Source organism: Centruroides vittatus, unplaced genomic scaffold, assembly GCF_030686945.1.
Source record: "Centruroides vittatus isolate TY-2023 unplaced genomic scaffold, ASM3068694v2 contig_7, whole genome shotgun sequence".
NCBI classification, from domain to species: Eukaryota; Metazoa; Arthropoda; class Arachnida; order Scorpiones; family Buthidae; genus Centruroides; species Centruroides vittatus.
The window spans coordinates 751,798-773,489 of NW_027122442.1; the positions used below are offsets into that span (position 1 = coordinate 751,798).

Consider the following 21,692-nt stretch of genomic DNA (forward strand, 5'->3'; position numbering starts at 1 on the left):
AGGAAAATTTATTTTTAATTTGAAAAGATGTAAAAATTTAACAATAATTTTTTAAATTTCTTAATTTTTTTTTAAATTTAAATTTTAAAATATATATTTTTTTATTTTTATTTTTGTATATTTATTTATGTTTAAAATTTTCTTATTTTTTTCTAAATTTAATTAGAATCTATTTCTTTATTTTATAATATTATTTTTTTAACTTTAAAACTGTTTATTTATTTCTAAAGCGGCATACTACATATATAATATATGAGATTTAAGAAGTTATTGTCATTTTTTAGTACATGAAAAATAATATTTTAAAATTAAATTTATTTATTTATTAAAAACAACAAAAACGTTTTTTTTCTTTTATATTTAAAAAAAAAACAATTTTTCTAAAAAATATATTGCGAGTAAATAAATCCATTGCGTCATCTTCGATCAGAATAGGAAAAAAATAATAATAATAAATAAAATAGAATGAATTGAATTTCGACATGAATATATTTTAAAGAAATAATTTAAATTATATTTCAACAATGTTTAACTTAAATAATAATAATAATATTTCGTCACAATTAAAAAAAAAAGTGTAATGCAACTATTTTAATTTCGTTTCGAATTATTTAAATTGCCGACATCTCGTTTAATTTTTATTTAAAAAATAATAATAATAAAATAAACAAAAATAAAATATATTTTAAAAACTCTATATGAATTCTATATTTTTCCGAATAAATTTAGTCATTTTCTTTCGTAAATTACATGTTATAATTATAGTAATGGCGTTCGGTCTTTAGTTCGTATTACGTGATTTAATAATTATTTTTCTGTAACGATAGACTAATTAAATTGTAATTCGACTATTAAATTTTTTAATGTATACATATATAAGACATTTAAAACATTTAAGTTATCGTAATCGAATTTAAAAAAAATAATAATAATACTGTAATTTAAAAAAACAGTATAAAATAAAATGGGGGAAAAAAATCGTTTGTTTTTTACGCGCATGCGTATATTGATAAGATTCGTCATACGCCCTAGCGCATGCTCCGTTCATTCCTGTTTCAGACATTGAAAGATTCGGTCTAGCGATGTCTTGTTTTTGTTCGGAGATGATTTGCCCTTAGAATTTGGTCGACATGAGTAACAAGTGTCACGTACAACAACCGTATTATAGTAATTCGTTAGCTATTCGTCAAGAGATACAACGTTTCGAGAGTGTTCATCCTAGTATATATGCAATATACGATCTATTGGAATTAATACCAGATCCGCTGTTAGCTCAACAAATACGAGAACACGTCGTCTGCATTGAAGGTGAGTCCACTTCTTTGCAGGGGTTTTCGTCCACCATACCGGTTCAAAATGACATTAATTATACGCTTTCTCCTTAATATACATTATAAATGACTTAATTCTTTTGTATAGTTCGAAATTTAAGCTTATTAAGGGATTATTCGGCAGTTTTTTCACCCCCTGAACTTACTCGTCTTAACCGTGAGAATGTCATTTAAGCGCGCACAAAAAAAAAATTTTTTTCATATCATTTAGCCATGTTTCGTGTCATTTACAATTGATCACGTTCAAAGTAGATAGGTTAGAATTAATATATTATTTAAATTATGGAGAAAGAAGTGATTAAATTCTCTTGTGTTACGTAGAAATACTTGAAAGGATTTAAATGCTATGCTATGTTGCTGGTTGTCAACTATTGCCCAAAGGTAGGATGTGTTGTAGATGATAAAGGAAAGAAAACTGAGGGCAAGATATTCTTTAGTTCAGAGGCAACCTTGTAGAGGCCATTGAAAGAATACATTGAGCCCATCCTTCACTAGTTTTTGATATTGCCTTGGGGTGAATTGAGAGTACTTCCTGATGTGCTACCTAAATCCACATTGTTGCAATCTTATACATTGACATTTTGATACAGAATAGAATTTTATCTACTTGTGATATAATTGTGCATGATTTTACATAAGAGATATTTAAAAATACAATATTTTATTCAGGTAACGGTGGAAAATTTATCAATTGTCAGTTTTGATATACAGTATCTATGTATAAAAATGACTGAATTTTGTAAATTTAACCTCCCTCAGAGATATTAAAAAAAATATATATATAAAATCTATCTCAAACAAAGTGTTGACAAATATATTTTACACTAACCTTATAAATAAAGCTTTGCAGAATTTATAATGTATTGCAAACGTTTTCGGTCTACCCTAGGACCTTCTTCGGGTAGAGAAGGTCCTAGGGTAGGGTCCTAGGGTGAACTGAAAACGTTTGCGATACGTTAAAAATTCCGTAAAGGTTTATAAGGTTAGTGTGATATATAAATTTTATAATTTAATTACTTATATAAGCGGGCTTATTTTATTTCAGAATCTTAAAATCTACAAAAGAAATATTCTATTTTAGATACTGTAAATAAATAGTCAAAGGATTTGTTTTTATTAAAATTTTAATTTTTGTTAAGTGCTGTATGTGTGAACAAAATTTTATCTTTGTACATTTGTTAAATGGATTATTTCATTTCTTTTATTACTTTAATTTATGTGTGTTTTTTCATACCTAAAGCTTTTCAAATTAAATTTTTCTTTTACATTCTATTACCAATAACTTCATTCTGTTTTAATGGAATTGTAATCCTTTATATTATAGATAAACACATGTCTGTTAATTTATGATTAATATTGTTCTGTTTACTTTGTACTGTATTTTTTACCAATAGAGATTTAATAGGTTTCTTTTTAAATTTTGAAGTATATAAGTATATATTAATTTAATATAAGAAATATGCAATATATATTTCTTTATATACAGTATTTTTTTTCTATTATATACAAATAATAGGAAAAATTTGATGTCAAATTTCAATATTTAAAGTAGTTTAATATACTTTCTCTGTAGAAATTATTTGTCAAGTGATATGTATATAAATATGAAACAATTTACTTATCTTAATAATTGTCTTTGTAATATTGATGAATATATTTAATAAAAAATTTCTTAACCTTATAATAATAATAATAATAATAACAATGATTTTATTAAAAAATTAGAAATCTTTGTAATAAAATAGATTTTAGTACATGGTGGACAATACAGAATAGTTGAGTAAACTAGAACTGTGTCATATAATTAGCATAATTATTCCAAAATGTGTTTTTTATTCTAACAACTTGTGTTTTGCAGAATTAATTTTATTTATTATTAACTTTTTATAGACATGCAACATGCAATGATATGCCAAAATTTGCTTTGAAGCAATAGTTTGTCTAGATGAAATTTAATAAAAAAAATAGCAGAATTGCTTTTGTTAGATCTATGTATTTTATAATTTTTGTATTAGCTGTTAGAACCTACTTTTACATTAAATATTACTAAAATAAATATATAAATAATATGAAAATAAAAAGACATAAACATAAACTTTTCTGCATTAGTCATGTTAGAAAGCAGTTTGAGGTAATTACAAATAATTCATTTTATTTTATTAATAATATGTTGTAATTTTAAATGCTATATGCAAGTTTTCCTCATGAGTTTATTATTTATGATGTATGGAATAAAATTATATAACAACACCTAAGAAAGACTATTGTATAATGTCAAAATACTTTTGTTGTTGATTTTATTGTTTTAATGTAAAGATTATTACAAATTTGCTTATTACTATTATAAAAGCATTTTTTGTATATAATTCAACTTTTGAAAATAATAAAAGTTTTTCTCAAATAATACATTGAAACTGATTATAATTATAGTGTAAACTTATTTTGATATTTTCACTTTAGATTTTATTTGAGGACGAAGTGTCCTTTATCCTTAAGCATGCAAATTAAACTTTTTTTAAAATTAGTTTTTGATAGGGGAGCTGTCATAGCTGTTGGCATGAATTTTTTGCTATCTTGTGATTTGACTTATTTTTGTCTTTTTCTTGGAAAATGACAATTTCCATCTCAGAAAAGGAAAACTTTTTTGCCATTATCTTAAGACAGATCTCCACGAAATGTAAGAAAACAAATTGGAAGCAAAGAGAATGTCTCAGGTGAGTCAATGAAACAGCTGATCTTGTCTTATATAAGTGGCGAAAAGGAGATTAACGTTCAAGAAGGAATTTGACTGTTGAAATTACAAACCTTCTTCAAATAGTAAATTACAAATTCTTTCAGAGCATTTAGATAGAATGCAAGCATTGAAAATATAGACATTGTTTTGGTAGATCTTGAATCCAGACACTGTCCTTGAAACTGATAGAGAAAAACGTTAAGTGATAAATCAATTACTGAAATTGATGCAATACATATTGTATCAATTTCGGTGAATGAAATTTGCATGAAAAGTTAATGAGGTTAGAAGATAAGGAAAGAAGAAATAATATCGTAATTTCAGGTATAGAGGAAAGTGATAAAATGGACAGCATATTTAAAGCTCAAACTATTTATTGATAACTTAAATATATTTATTACTGATGACTATTCGACAAATACAAGAACTATCGGAAACAAATTAAGGCTATACAGTAAAGATATGCATTCAAAAGGAGTTAGGAATGTTAAATTACGATATAACAGATTAATCATAGACAATAAGACATTTGCATGTAATTACAAAGGTGAAACTATCCAGTCAGATGGAGAACAATCTTTTTTAGCAATATAGTTTACAATGATAAACAGTATGATGAGAAAAAGGATAAGGATGACGAATATAAAGTTCTGTACTTGGATGATAATGATAATATAAAGCTTTTATTTAATAATATCGCAGGTTTAGTAATAATACATTGCTATAACTTCTGGAATCTGATATACAGAATGGATGTGTTCTGTCTGGTAGAAACATTGCATTCATTTCTTGCAATTGATTCAATGTTTTCTAATTATAAAATTGATTATCAGGTAGTGTATAGCTGTGAGTGTCCTGGAAAACCCAATGGCAGATTGTTGGTCTTAAAGTAGATGCAGTCTCTGAAGTTAAACTGATATTTCAGTCACAATTTGTGCTGGTTTTGCAGCTTGATACTGAAGACTTAACCACTATCCAGCTAATAGTGTCATATATTCTGCCTAATAATAATGATGATGATGATTTCAAGAATATTTTGTTACTTATAGAAAACTACTTGCAATGTGGAACTAACTTAATTTTATGCACAGATTTTAATGCTAGAATGGGACACCCCAATTATTTATTTTTTACCAGCGATTGACAAATTGCCTTGAGAATTTTGAAGGATTCTATTGTTAATAATAGAGGGAAACTTCTCTATCATTTTTGTGTGAATAATAGTCTTGTGTGTTTAAATGGTCTACTGCCAGGAGATAAAGAAAGTGACTTTACTTACCATGCAACTAAGGAAGGCAGTGTAATTGATTTTTCATAGTGTCACAAGAAATAGATCATTTACAATATTATAAAGAATGTGCTATATCAGAGGTAGGTTCTGATCACTCACATGTTTTTCTTTCAGTGATCCCTTTGATAACGTCGAGTTTCCTAATAGACAATAGGTTGATAAATGTGCAATATGGAAGGATGAATTTAAATCTTCATTTGCTGTTAAATTGGATAAAGTTTTGTTAGATGAATATGGAGGAAACCTCACATTCAACAATCTGGTGGAATATATAGCTAAGGTGACAATATCTCTAGATATAATTTATGACATTAAATCTGTAACTTCTAAAAGGTGCACACAAATGCATGGTATGATAAGTGTTACTCCACAAGAAAAAAATCTATGGAAATTGTTTAAGAAAGCAAAAAATTAAATATGGATGAATGTTATGTTTCATATAAAAATTATTTAAAAGAATATAAATGATTATGTCAAAAGAAAAACAGTCTTATTTTTGGAAGTTAAACTGCAGAATAGTGACATGCAGTAACTCTAAAATATTTTGGCAAATAATTAATAGTTTTAAATGTAAAAGTTCATTGGGTAATTCAAGAATTCCTTTTGAAAAGATGGTTCAATTATTATGCTACTAAATTCTCTAAAGAACATTCTTTACTTATTAATGAACAATTGTCAATGGATATGTATTTCTGATAGAAACTGAACGTTTTACATATTTTACACTGGAGGAGCTAAAAGGAGCTATTTATCATTTTAAATTTGGTACTTCACCTGGAATTGATTTTATTAGAACAGAATATTTAAAGTGGTGTTTTCCTCAGAAAATTTTCTTCTTACAACATTGGAAGTTTTTAACTCTATTAAAAGAAATTTTACTTTCCTGGAAAAATGGATTGAATCTCTGATTATTCCAATATATAAAAAAAGGTGATGTTTATGATCCCAAAAAGTATCGGCTTATATCTTTGGTTCTTGTAATTGGAAAACTATTTACATCTTTATTAAATAAAAGATTAGAAGATTGGATTATTAAATATGATATTTTGTGTCAGGAGCAAGCAGGTGTTCAACCTGTGTTGATCTTGCCAGGATCAAATATTTGTATTAAATGCATTGGTGCAATTGAAATTACAAAAAAGAGAGTAAAACTTTGTTGTTTTTGTAGACTTTCAATCTGTTTTTGATACCATTAATCATATAGTTTTATGGTCTCTATTAGAAAGAATGGGTATAAATAAGCAGTTTTTTGGCCTTATAATTAACATATACTCCAAAGCTACTGCAAGAGTAGATTTTAGCCAAACAACTGACTCATTTGGTATTGACATTGGAGTGTTGCAGGGTGAGATTCTGAGTGCACTGCTTTTTAATTTATATGTTAATGGTTTGATAGTGCAACTTGTTAAATCTGACTTACCTGGAATTTCACTTCTGATCAAGTTGAGTTACATGTACTAAGGTATAATGACGACACTATAATCCTTGCTGATACTCCACAAATGTTACAAAAGAAAATCACAAATCTAGAGGAATTCTGTTGTGACTATAGATTAACTATAAAGGTTTAAAAACAAAAGTGTGCTGTTTAAGAAGGGTGGTAGACTATCACCCAGAAGATGATTTTTTTAATAATCAGCCTATACAAGTCGTTTCGAATTATGTATACCTGGGAGTATTATTTTCGTCTTCTGGACTGTTTTCACAGGCAAAAGTTATAGTATTCGTAAGGCTAAAATGGCACTGGGTTCTATGTGGCCTATTCTTTCAAAAGCTAAAATTAATTTCTGCTCATATTTATATAAAATTATTTCAGTCAATGATTTCATCTGTACTACTATATGCTGCTTCTGTACGGGCAATTACTTATCATGATAAATGGAAATTGTTCTTGCCTTATATCTTTGAAGAATTTTTAATGTTATACCATAAAATATCTAGCGTATGAGTGGCGATTGGAGTTTGGGGTTTCTAAAATGTTGGTTTTAATAATAAAAGCAATAGTTTCTTTTTGGATTAGACTGTTGAAACTACAAGAAAACAGTTATGTTAGAATATAACAAACTGTATAAATTATATGTATAATTATCCATCATTAAACATAACTGGACATTGGCATTGAAAAATCTGTTAATCATCACGGTTTGTCATTTCTATGGTTGTCTCAAGATCCTCATTTGATCGAAAGTTATCAAAATTAATTATAATAGTGTGTTGCAAGCGGAGCATACAAGATGATTGGTCTTTATTTGGAAAAGAACAAACATTTTCAATTAATATTGTATTTTTAAAACAAATTATGTGTGTGAGAATTATTTGTCTATGGACAAAATTATCATGCAAAACAATTAATTCTATAGCTGAGATGTTATCAAAATTATATTATGATGTAAAACACTAGACTAATAATGCAAATTCTTTCAGGGTCTATTATTAACTGTAGTTTGCAAACATATGAAGCTTGGGAAGGTGTTCTTTCACTGTATCAAATTTGAAACAAATAAGAAAAAGTATTTGACAAGTTTTAAATCTTGGAGAGATATAATTAATTTATTGCATTTTTCACAAAATGATTATTTTAGTGTGTTTTATTTTGTTATCCTGTACTAAGCTATTTAATTAATTTGTGAAATTTTGCTAATTTCCAATTTTCGTAGTATTACACAATAATTTTTATACATATTAACATAAAACAGATACGTGCTCAGCAAATAATTAATTTAATTCACCACACTACACCTTTTGTGTTGCCGAGATAGTTTTATTGAAAAAACTAACGTTTTTCGGCCTACTCAACAGGCCATCCTCAGGTTTAACTTGCAAAACGGAACATTGGCATTCCGTTAAAAAGAATACATTTGTTTAAAATACTAAGTTGTTATATTGATTTGTTAAATTGTACTTATTACAGTTTTTATGTAATACTTTAACCCCCTTGTAAGTAAGGTTCATATAATAAAGAATTGAATTGAAATTAGTTTTTGAAGATAAAAAATTGTCTTAAAGATAGTAAAAAGTAAATAAATGTTTAATTTTTTTGTTTTGTGTATTTTAAGGTCAAATTTAATTGTAAAAATACAAAATTTTTATAAATAAAATAAAATTCTTAAATGAGTCAATTCTCCAAAGTAAGAAAACAAAAAAAATAATATATTTATATAAGAAAATGACGATAGTAGTATTAGAATTTTTAGAAGTATTTGAGCTTATAAAATATTTTTCGAAAATAATTTTTCTCTTAATTTAAATAATTTGATAATCTTTAATAATTAATTCTGTTAAATTATAAACAAAATGTACCTTTTTTTATGAACAAAATAAATAGATATTGTCCATTTATATAAGTTATTTTACATTTACAATAGCCTTTACTATATATATATGTTGAAATTTATCTCCTATCCAGAGATTAAATTTCAACATAGATACTTTTTAGAATATGCTCTATTCTATATATGTACTGTGTATTAGCTTATTACCGTTTGTACCTGATGATATATTAGAATCTTTGTTTTCTCTCCATTTTATACATATTGAGTAAGAAGAGATTGTAGAGAATTTTCTAATTAATTACAGTTTAATCAGATTTTTTTGAATTATCTAATTTTCAGTTTGTGCTGTTAATTTCAAAGTTTTATAAGATTCATTTTGTGCAGAATATCTATTAATAATCAAGGAGAACATCTCTTCTTATGACCTCATTAAAAGTGTTATAGTTGTGTTATTTTGAAATTTGGAATGTGGTAGATGAAGTTGATTGTCAAGTGGATATTTGAGTTATAAAAAAATTTTTTAAATTTAAATAGTAAATTTCTGTAATATAAAAATAATTTGATAGTAATAATTATTGCTAATGCCAATAATATAATAATATTTTAATATATATCTGTATATATTTAATTAGACATGCAAAATAATTTTTATGATTTTAACAGAAAATATCAATGTAGTACTTTAGTATTATTTTCAGGCTATTGAAGAATAATTTTCTATGTATTTCAAGTAAGTTAGCACCTACTGTAAACGAAATTTGTAATTGAATGATTTGAATATCACTTCAAAAAGGCAATTTTATTTAATTTTTCATAACTGTCAACAGGTAAACTTATTATAAAAATAAATGTTATCATTTAAAAAATTATATGACGAAGTTGCCACAGCTGTAATTTGACTTTTACTTCGTTTTAAATATTTTAAAATCAGAATTATTAGTTTTTGAAATATTTTTTAAGATTGCTTATTGCAAATTGCAATTTTCCACTTACTGTAAATGGGCATTTAAGATAATTTCATTTAGTTCTAACATTATTTAACTTTAGAAATTCAGTTTCTGTATACAGAATATTTTTGAATAAAATAAATGGCACTTGGAAAAGTTAATCTGTTTAAATGATCACTTTATGCATTTTTAAACTTGAAATTCAAACAAAAACAAATAGATTTTTGAATTTTGTACTTGAAATATTAATAGAGTTTAATTACAAAAAGCCACAAATAAATGTCATAAATAAATAAAATTAAATCTACATAATGTAAAACACTTACGTATTTTACACAAAATGTTTTATATACCTAACGTAAAACATTATAAAACAGATTATTAACCATAATTAAAAATATAGCATAAATATAAGGCTCAAACATCTTAAGACAAAATCAGAGCTGTCTTGCAAATATAAATAAACTCACTTTTTTTTATGTATTTATTTATTTTATTTACATTTTATTTATATGCGATGATCTTTGTATTTTTGAGTATTTTCAAACTTTTGTTCGTTTTGTGATGTCTTAACATTCAGATGTTAAATTTGAATTGGCATTTCATTTCGTATTCTACTGGAAGAAGGATGTTAAAAACGTCCAAAAACATTATAGTTACTAAATTTTTTGCTATTACTTCAAGGTCATTTTTGTGAGACTTTATGATCTTAAAACAGTGAACATTTCCAGAAGTTAAATATAAAAAAATTTACATTCAACTAATATTGAACTTAATTTTTCAGCAATAAAGTAAATGATTTACAAATGTTTTTGACTACATTCAGGTCTAACTGGAATTTATTTTTCAATAATGGAATGTCTCAATGTTCTAAAATGTATTGATGCATTCCATTTTCGAAAAATAAGTTCTAGTTAGACCTGAAGCAGACTTGTGAATGTAGTCGAAAATGTTTGTAAATCATATACTTCACTGCTGGAAAAGTACCTAGGTTGACTTGGATGTAAGTTCCAGCTTTAGGAAAGTGCAATTTATATATAACAAACTTTTATGCCATGGGTTGTTGCTCACCATCCTTTTGCTTCAAACACAGTTCTTTTAGTTTCTGCCTGTATATTTCAGTTTTTCAGCAATTACCACATATGTAGGGAACCTGATGTCCTTGATTATTTCAACATCATTCTATAAAATCTCCATATTTTTGGCTTTGGTGAAACAACAGGATAGTGCAGTATTTCTCAAAGTATGGATTGCAACCCAATATTGGGTTGCATTAGAATTTTAATGAGTTGCAAAATGATACTACCTTCTGCAGAAATACTTGTAATACTCATACTACTAAAATATATTCTAAGAACTAGGAACAACAGATGCATTTATTGAGTATTGAAGATTCTTAACAACTTTTCCCCTTGTTATGGACTCGGGGGATTAGTCTCCTAAATTCCTTGGAATGCCATCTAAATATTATTTTTAATGCATTTATATTTGAAACTTTTCAGTTGAAATATATACTTTTTTCTCATTTGGCCTCCCCTCCTCTATGCTGAGTTGAACTCTTCCATGAGCCAACCTGAACAATGCTCAGGGCTCCTTTAGTCAACTCATTGACAGGACTAGTTGCAGACATGTGCTTCTGTCATGCTGTTGTTTTATGTACATCCAGGCATTCTGTAATAAGAAATTTTTAGCTTCCTGTGCTTATTGAAAACAACATTGCATTAGTGTGATTATTATAAAATAACAAAGTTTTTATCCAAAGTGTGAATCTACTTAAAAGATAGTATGTGATATGTATAGTATTTGAGTTCAACATTGAAGGGGACTCGTTAGGAGAAGCAGGTCCTTTGCAGGAAAACACAATGTAGTTTGAATCTGTGAATGATGCAGCTGATCTAAGTGAGTGTCACAGCAGAGTGAGACAATCAATGATTTCCATGCTGTATTCTGGATCGCTTGCTTGAAATGTCATTTGAAGTGTTAACTTTCCAAGAAAAAAGTCCAGCAAAGGGTTGCCGAACTTTCCTGGCAACATTTAAAACTGCATGTGACACCATCTGTTATGATATTGTATTTAAAAAATTTTTTATTTTTAATAGTTATAAAATGGCAAAAAGCTAAAACCTATCCCTACATTCAAAATTATAATAAATTGTAAATGCTAATAATGAGTAAAATCGTCATTAAGTTCAACCTACTTGACACATGACTCCCCCTTTACCTTCCACTCCCTTGACCTTTAACCATCAAAATTTTAGAAGTTTTGTTTTTGACTAAAAGCACTGATGTTATTAAGCTTCAAAGAAGGTGAACAAAATAATGCCTTTTTCCGGACAGTACTATCTATACATACAGAAAAAACCCTGATTTTATTTTTGCATTTCTTGATGTTTTAAGGTTCCCTGAGTCCGAAAATATAAAAATCTTATGGGTCATTTTTTGACCAATTGCCATACTTTTCCTCTGTTATATATAACAGAGCCAGGAAATAAATATGCAAATAAAATGCATTTTTCTGGGTGATTAAATAATAATTGTTATATGAAAAATTGGTGTTCTCACATCTGATTCCTTTTGAAAATTGTAACTGCATGCTGCTGTCATACATAATAAATTGCACTAAAATTCATCATTTCTTTATTAGTGGGTCAATAAATAATTTTTAAAGAATTTTTTTATTTACATAAAAAATGAAATTGACAATAATTTTACAATTTGAAAAGTACATTTTAAAAAAGGATTCTTTAAGTTTGAAAAATATTACAAGTTTTTTTAAAAGTAAAATAGGCTCCTGAATAATTTTGAAACAGTTTGTTTTATTTACAATTGTCAGTCTGAAATTTTTTAATAGTTACATATCAATAATAAAAACTGAGATTGAAATTATTTGTTACAAATTGAAATTGGCCTAAACTGCTCTTAATAGAAATGTATTTGATATTACATTTCACAGGTAGAACTTATTATCAATAATGCATAATTTTATTTTGTTTATATAATATAAAGTGACACCAGTTTACCAGATTTAAAAAAAAATATTTCTGTAAACATTTGGGTCACAGAACCATTACAAACAAATACTTAGAGTTGCACTAGCAAAAAGTTTGACAAACACTTGGCTAGTGTATCTTGATGATCATACAACTGCTATGTAAAATTCTTGCTGGTGTATTCCATGTATGCCATTTTATTCTCCATGATATTACTCTTAGCTACTGTAATGTAAACCTCGGATCTATGTTCATCTGAGAATTTGTTGCTGCCAATTCTTAACTATCTGTAGACAGCGAAATTACATTTATAAACTAACACAGGGTCATATGATGCTACTAACTGTATTGAAGCCATTCTAGCTGAATAAGTGAACTTAACAAAGCTCTTAGGACAGACTTGTTTGGTGCCATCTTATACAAGTCAATAGGCTTGTATAAGGTGGCAAATGGAGTTCTTATATTCAAGTATGTTTTCTATTTGTGATATCAAAGTTCTTCATCCTTTATGCAGTGAGAATATGCTCTTTTAATTACTGCTTTGAAAGCCAACAACTTTTAGCCAGAATAGTCACATGAACTTGCCAGAATATAAAGTGAATTGGCTTAGTGTAAATCTTAGTATAAACCTTAATATAAATTTATACTAAGCCAATCTACTTTATGGACTCATTAATAAATTAAAATAGATCCTATATAAATAATGCACCAAACTAAATAAAATACATAGATTTCCTATCTAAGACAATGTAACAAACAATTCTTCCATGGGTAACGTCATTGGAATTTTGTCCTGTTTTTGTACCACATGTTGAACCTAACATCCCTACTTTTATTGTAGAATTTGGAAAAGAACTATGGAAAGGCTGAGTTAACAACTCATGACTATATTTTCCATTTGAAACAATTTTGTTTTTTAAAATTCATAAAATTTATTTATCTGTTGTGGAATATTTATTATTTAGTGGTTAGGAATTCTTGAATGTGTGTTATGTTCATTTTATTTTTTAAAAAAATGATTATCAATAGCGAGGTTGTGGCTGAAGTTTTCATCTCCTAAAACATCGAATGTTGAGTGCTGCTATCTTGTAAGCGACATTTGACGTTCACATTTTAGAGATGAAAACTTTGACTGCAACCTCGCTACTTTCTGATATAGGTATCCCTCATACAACAAGTACTTCAACACTGTTTTGCTCTAACATAGTTTTGGAAATCCTCTGTACCAAATTTCACAATTTTTAAGTGTAAACTTTGTTATCCGATATATTTTTTTTATTCAAGTAAGCATGCATGTTGTCTCAAATTTGCCCATAGATTTTAGAATATTGAAATTTTCAATTTGTTTTGTGCCTTTCATAAGGTTTACTTTAATGGAAACTGATAGTGCAATTTTTGTATTCCTTCCCCTAACTTTCCTATCAACCAGGTGTCATTGTTGTTGCTTTTAGACTTTAGCCCTTAAGACTATCACTGTATTTTGTTTTTATAGATTAATCTTCATATTTAGTAACATTTATTTAAACATTTTTAAGTAAGTGTTATTAAATTTTTTTTTAACTGTAGGTAACCTATGAAATTACTTCATTTGTAAAAATGACGAATGAAATACAACATTTGAAGTTGGTTATGGGCTGCACTCATTGGTGTAGCCCAGTGAATGAAATACAACAGTATTTTGATACTCAAACAATTCAGTATTCAAATAGTCTAGAAAAAAGTCACTTGGTCTAGAAAAAGCTGAACAAGTGCAACCTGCTAGAACAAATTTTTGATTAGTAATATATATTTTTATTTTATCATCCATAAAAAAATTTTTTATGATAAAAATAAAATGTTGCTGATACTTCTGATCAAGATCAACAACGCTTTGTAAAAAGAAAACATCCTCGTTCAACTAAAATTAATATTAATAGATCTTTTAATTGGGATTATTAATTGGAAATAAATTATCAATTTCTTTAATAAACATTTCTCTTAGTAACAAAAAATAATAGTATACCCTTGCTAATCTCTGGAACATAACTGTTTTGCATTAGTCCTTTGTTTCATATAATAGATTTGCATAACATGGCACTTTTTGGAATGCAACTACCATATTATATGAGAGATACCTGTATTTTATAAAAATTGTATTGCTGTATTAATGAAAATGTTTTAATCTGCATCTAATAGATGAACTATGGTCTAAATTAAGTTTTAAGCAACTATTAGAGCGCACACACAAATTTATTCTAAATCATTGAAAAGTGGAAAAAAAATTCTTTGGTTCACTGCCTCACTTGAAATTTTAAAGACTAAAAAAAATCAAGTCTTGTATCAAATGTTTAAGTTAATCTGACTAGGTTGTTTATTAATGATACAAAAATTGAAGGAGTTAGGGTCATTTATGCTATCCATTCAGATATGTAACAGTAACATTCTGAGAATGACATTGTCAGGCATGCATATATTCCTTCCAGATATGAGCAGTTTCTATATAGACAATAACCCTCAGCTTTTTAGCCTGCTACTATTTCCCAATGTTTGACCATTTATTTTTTGAAGCTTTATGTTTAATAAAGACTCTACGTGACAACCGCTACTACACCGGATTAAACTAATAAAACCTACTTAAAGCCTGTTACCGGTGGGGTTCGCTGAAAATCGTTACAAACGTTTTCGAACTATAAAGTTCTTCTTCAGGTAACTGACGACCGTTAATCGAATGCAATTCGAATAAAATCCTAATGGAATACGATTCCGAATTCTATCGCTTGGATCGTTGACGTCATCCAGGCATGCGCTCTTACCGGCTGTGTACTATCTTAAGTTCTTGTTTATGAGTGCTTGCCATGCCGTTGACAGGGCGATTTCGTCCTTATTGTTGATGCAGTTATCTTCCTTGAGATTAGCCTTATATATGCACAGAGCTTCCAGCCATCTAAGATGGTTTACGCATTGAGTTGTGTGTATTATTTTGGCTTGATTGAGAAAAGGTTCTATTTCCGGATCCGAGGCATAGATAGCAAGAGCGGTGGTTGACCTCGCGTGTAAAATATCACTCTCGTGTTCTTTTAGTCTTACTTCCAGGGAGCGCTTCGTGGATCCTACGTAGATTAGACCTCTGTCTGTTCTATGGTCCATAATCGGGATGGAGTATACGCCCGGAAGTCGTTCCTTGTTGGAAATGTCTTTACCGTTCTTTAATATATCCGAAATTGTAGCGCATCTTCTGTAGGCTATGCGTATATTCTTTTTCTTAGCTATTGATCTGTATATTGCTTCAAGATATGGATTATATGTGACCGGTATGAGATTAGGTCTAACCTCCTCGTGAAGCTGTTTAGGTTGTGGATCTTGGCTATTGTGTTTGCGGATCAATTTACTTGCAATCCCTTGGTAACCATGTTTCTCGGCTATGTGATGTATACGATTCAGTTCGGCTTGTAAAGAGCTCTGGGATGACGAGTGTGTATAAGCTCTCTTAATTAAAGCGTTAAATGCTGCTGTTTTATATTGCGGCGGGTCGCAGGATCCTGCCGGTATATAGAGATGTTCTGCCTCTGGTTTACGGTAGACCTCTGTGTGGATGGACGTTTGGTCGATTTTGATGTTGATGTCGAGGAAATGCGCTTCCGTAACGTGTGCTTGGTCTATCTCTAGGGTCATGCCGTAAGGATTATCATTGAATGCCCCGACAAACTCTGATATGTCTGGTTTCCGTCTCCACAGGATGAGAATATCATCTATGTATCTTTTATATAGTAAGATGTTCGGTGAATACTTCGTGATGATCTTAGATTCCAATTGCCTCACCACCATCTCACATAGATCTCCTGCGATGGGGCTGCCCATCGGGACCCCTCTACCTTGGGCATATGTGACCCCCTTGAATTGGAAAAAGGAGTTATAACATAATAGATGCGCCAATTCTAAAACCTGTTGATGCAGAGAGCTGTCATTTACGATGTTAAAGAGTTTGTCTCTAAGGGCGCAAAATACCGGCGGTAGTTTGATTGACGGGTATAACGACTTAAAGTCCAACACTGTTATGAAGCCGGGAGATGCTGGTAACTTTCCGAGTTTGGATAATAGTTCCGCTGGGTTCGTCAGAGCATATGGGTATCCTTCCAAGTCGTTCGACAGTAGCTTATGTGCGCGTCTCTCCAGTTCAATGGTTGGAGCTCTCGCTTTGTCAATAACGGGTCTTAACTGTTGACCCGGTTTGTGGGTCTTCGCGAAGGCGAAGATCCTAGGACTGTCCGGAGAATCTATTACGATATTCCTTAATCCAAGTAGCGGTTGTCAACGTATTAATTAGCGATGCCGGCTAATAGCTACAAGCGAACGCTCATAGACAAGTCGTATCTGCTCGTATCTAGCAAGCGAAAGTCGTATCTGCTCTTGCCTAACTAAGGCAAGAGCCAGATACGACTTTCTGAGAGAATGCAAAAACGAAAAAGTACTACCTATGTCGTTTTTCCGAATTCGACTCCCTCCGGGTAGTGAACCTTTGCTGCCAAAAATACAGAGTATGTGCTTGAACCGAGCAATACGCATAACGAGGAAGCAAATATACTCCAACATCGCAGAGCTGATCAAGATTGAGAACGCACTGTTTGATCGGAACCCCTACTTGTTATCCCAGGAAAACATACGGCTAGTAACCATACAAGAAAAGCTCGGGATCTCATTGAAGAAGAGATATAATCGAAAACTCAAGTGGATCTTTCGATTGCAGACACCACGAAAACCGCGACAACCCTCATTCCCGTACCTCGTGTGGGACGACTTGAAGATACCCGATTACGCTCACAAAGTCTTGAGCTTGGGTCCCAAATTTGCACCCACACCGTCTACAGAAGAAATAAACACCATTCCGGAATTAGAATCCCTGATAACAGGTTTAACGCAGGTGGAGAAGGAATACTTTAGATGGAAAGCCACACACAAACTTAAAAATTCCAAGCAGCCTCAGGACAGCAAACGAATAAAATATAACGTGGAACGCACAAAAAGATGGATGCAACAAAATAAAGTCACCTTAGTCAGAGCCGACAAAAGCCATTCTTTCGTTCTCATGAAGCGGGATACGTACAATAGTCGTATAGAGGAACATATTAACAGCACTCAATGCACCAGGGCTCCCATTAATGCCATAGATAGCTTACAGGCGAAAGTCAAAAGATTTTCCAACACGAAGTTAGCTAAACGCCTTGGATTAAGGAATATCGTAATAGATTCTCCGGACAGTCCTAGGATCTTCGCCTTCGCGAAGACCCACAAACCGGGTCAACAGTTAAGACCCGTTATTGACAAAGCGAGAGCTCCAACCATTGAACTGGAGAGACGCGCACATAAGCTACTGTCGAACGACTTGGAAGGATACCCATATGCTCTGACGAACCCAGCGGAACTATTATCCAAACTCGGAAAGTTACCAGCATCTCCCGGCTTCATAACAGTGTTGGACTTTAAGTCGTTATACCCGTCAATCAAACTACCGCCGGTATTTTGCGCCCTTAGAGACAAACTCTTTAACATCGTAAATGACAGCTCTCTGCATCAACAGATTTTAGAATTGGCGCATCTATTATGTTATAACTCCTTTTTCCAATTCAAGGGGGTCACATATGCCCAAGGTAGAGGGGTCCCGATGGGCAGCCCCATCGCAGGAGATCTATGTGAGATGGTGGTGAGGCAATTGGAATCTAAGATCATCACGAAGTATTCACCGAACATCTTACTATATAAAAGATACATAGATGATATTCTCATCCTGTGGAGACGGAAACCAGACATATCAGAGTTTGTCGGGGCATTCAATGATAATCCTTATGGCATGACCCTAGAGATAGACCAAGCACACGTTACGGAAGCGCATTTCCTCGACATCAACATCAAAATCGACCAAACGTCCATCCACACAGAGGTCTACCGTAAACCAGAGGCCGAACATCTCTATATACCGGCAGGATCCTGCGACCCGCCGCAATATAAAACAGCAGCATTTAACGCTTTAATTAAGAGGGCTTATACACACTCGTCATCCCAGAGCTCTTTACAAGCCGAACTGAATCGTATACATCACATAGCCGAGAAACATGGTTACCAAGGGATTGCAAGTAAATTGATCCGCAAACACAATAGCCAAGATCCACAACCTAACCAGCTTCACGAGGAGGTTAGACCTAATTTCATACCGGTCACATATAATCCATATCTTGAAGCAATATACAGATCAATAGCTAAGAAAAAGAATATACGCATAGCCTATAGAAGATGCGCTACAATTTCGGATATATTAAAGAACGGTAAAGACATTTCCAACAAGGAACGACTTCCGGGCGTATACTCCATCCCGATTATGGACCATAGAACAGACAGAAGTCTAATCTACGTAGGATCCACGAAGCGCTCCCTGGAAGTAAGACTAAAAGAACACGAGAGTGATATTTTACACGCGAGGTCCACCACCGCTCTTGCTATCTATGCCTCGGATCCGGAAATAGAACCTTTTCTCAATCAAGCCAAAATAATACACACAACTCAATGCGTAAACCATCTTAGATGGCTAGAAGCTCTGTGCATATATAAGGCTAATCTCAAGGAAGATAACTGCATCAACAATAAGGACGAAATCGCCCTGTCAACGGCATGGCAAGCACTCATAAACAAGAACTTAAGATAGTACACAGCCGGTAAGAGCGCATGCCTGGATGACGTCAACGATCCAAGCGATAGAATTCGGAATCGTATTCCATTAGGATTTTATTCGAATTGCATTCGATTAACGGTCGTCAGTTACCTGAAGAAGAACTTTATAGTTCGAAAACGTTTGTAACGATTTTCAGCGAAGCTCACCGGTAACAGGCTTTAAGTAGGTTTTATTAATAAAGACTCTAGTTTATTTCTATAAAGACTAAAGTTTATTAAATGATGATGATGAGAAAGTAAAAAAATGTCATTGTTATGATGCTCCTAAAATGTGAAACAAAAAAACAAGCATTACTATTCACATAGAATATTGGTCTCTCCTCAGAGAATGTATTGATGATAAATTTTTCCAATACTTTGACTGACTCAATATGATTTCAATGTTCTGTTGGGGAAAAATAGAAAATTCCCTTAAAATGATATGATACAGTACAAACACTTAAAATCGGCATATAATTTATTTACCACAAACATTTTCAGCTCTTTTAAATGGCCTTCATCAGGCTTTTAAAGAATAATATAGGACAACATGAATTTAATATATTGGGCTCCAAAAATTTGATTGAAACAAAACATCAGTCATCAGTGGGTGAAGAAATCTTCACTGAGACTCAAAAAGGTGTGACAAATTCAGTTGAATGTGAAGTTTTTCTCATTGTTTTGTTCAATTCTGAAGATGTCATTCACCCTGAATACTATCTGGAGGTGATGAAATGTCTTCATGAAGCAGTGAGGAAGAAAAGACACACTCTTTGGAGAGAATAGCTTTGCGTACCCTCTCATACACTACTGCTGATAACAGTTTTTCACCAAGAACTTGATGCCACTTGTACTCCATATTCACTGGACTAACCCCCAATAGACTTTTTTGTTTCCCAAATTAAAACCTGCTCTCAGAGTCTCCATTTTGAATACATTGATGCCACTAAGGAAAATTCACTAGCAGAGCTAATGCATCATCCCAAAAGAAGCACTTCAGGAAGCATTCCTTTCATGGAAGAAATGCTGGATTTGGTACATGATTCAGAAGAGGAATACTTCAAAGACAACAAAACTTACTAGCTTTTAGGTAAATGCAAATAACTTCTATTTGCAACATTCATAAACTTTCTGAATAGACCTTGTTCATGTATTATATTTGCTGAATCAGTTTTAAATATTTTATTGAAATGGTTAATTTAATCTTATGTCATTTCTCATATAAAATTGCTTTATTACTTAGAGAAACAAATAAAAACTGGAATAAAACTAAGGTTACTGAGGTGATTATAATATAAGATTGTTTTATTTGTAATGATCAAATTATTCTAGTGAAATAGGGAAAGCTCCCTGTTTGTCTCCTTGTCCTTGTCTGAGAGCCACTCAATAACAATTCAAAATTCAGTGGCTAATGGTTTTCATCTCCTTCCCCAAATGGTTTCTTTGTTTAAAAATTGTTACAATTGTCATTTGTAACTGATCTACATGTTTGTTTTATTGTGTGTGTTTGTTCAGGGGAGTTGCATAAAAGCTTTTGCTGTTCTCTCATTTGGTATTTAAAATAAAAGTATTTGGGAAAGTCTGGCTTTATTAGACTGTGGTTTTAGAGATATGGGTAACTTGTCAGTCATCAGAAAGTGACAGGATCAAAATTTGCAAAATATTGGACTATATGGTTTGTAAACATTCCCTGATCTCTTTTTATGTTAATTAAAAAATAAGTATAAATTACTGCAAAGAATGAAATTAAATAAGAATTAAGTTTTTTTTTTTATAAACCATGAATAAAAGACAAAACTTTTGTTTTATTTTACTAAAATATATAAAGATGATACAATTATTATTATACAGGAATTTTTATGGAAAATTGTGCATTTGATTTATTTGAATACTGTGTGGTGTATACAAATTGACCTAACAGTTATAAACCAACAGTTTTTTTAGTTTGATCCCAATAATCATGTCCTTTGGAACCCAGGAAAGCAGAACTTGATAACAAGAGAATGTCTTATGATGCTAGTGACTACTTCCATTTTAATATTGCCAATGCCAATAGTATATTTAGTGATGTATTTTCAGACTTTCTTGTTTCTCATGTTTGCAATGCCAGAGAAAAAAACAGATAACCAACGTTTACTTCTTTAAAATATAAAATTCTTCATAGTATATTTTTCATCCTATGTCATCTATTACATTAATAACTAATATTTAACAGTAAATTTAAGATTTTAGACACTGCATGAAAATTATCTAAAACTGATACTGTTAACTATATAAGATATACTGAAGTTTAAGAGAAATACACTAAAGTTTTTATAAAAGATAAAATGAAATCTTTTTTACAATGTTATATAAACAGTTTTAATTCCACTGTAAAGAATTTTTTTTTCCATTTGATAACATCTTTAAAAATTTCAAATCAGAAAATATTTTAATAAAGACAATTACA

At 30.5% G+C, this 21,692-nt stretch overlaps 1 protein-coding gene across 1 annotated transcript in view; it reads left to right on the forward strand.

Moving 5' to 3' along the window:
* The first annotated feature begins 1,037 nt into the window (after positions 1–1,037).
* Positions 1,038–21,692, forward strand: part of CenG1A (Centaurin-gamma-1A) — a 121,128-nt gene continuing 100,473 nt past the window's right edge. The window contains exon 1 of the mRNA XM_067276506.1: positions 1,038–1,308. Within this exon, the coding sequence (XP_067132607.1) occupies positions 1,131–1,308 (178 nt within the window). The 5' untranslated portion in view covers positions 1,038–1,130. The remainder of the gene's footprint in view (positions 1,309–21,692) is intronic.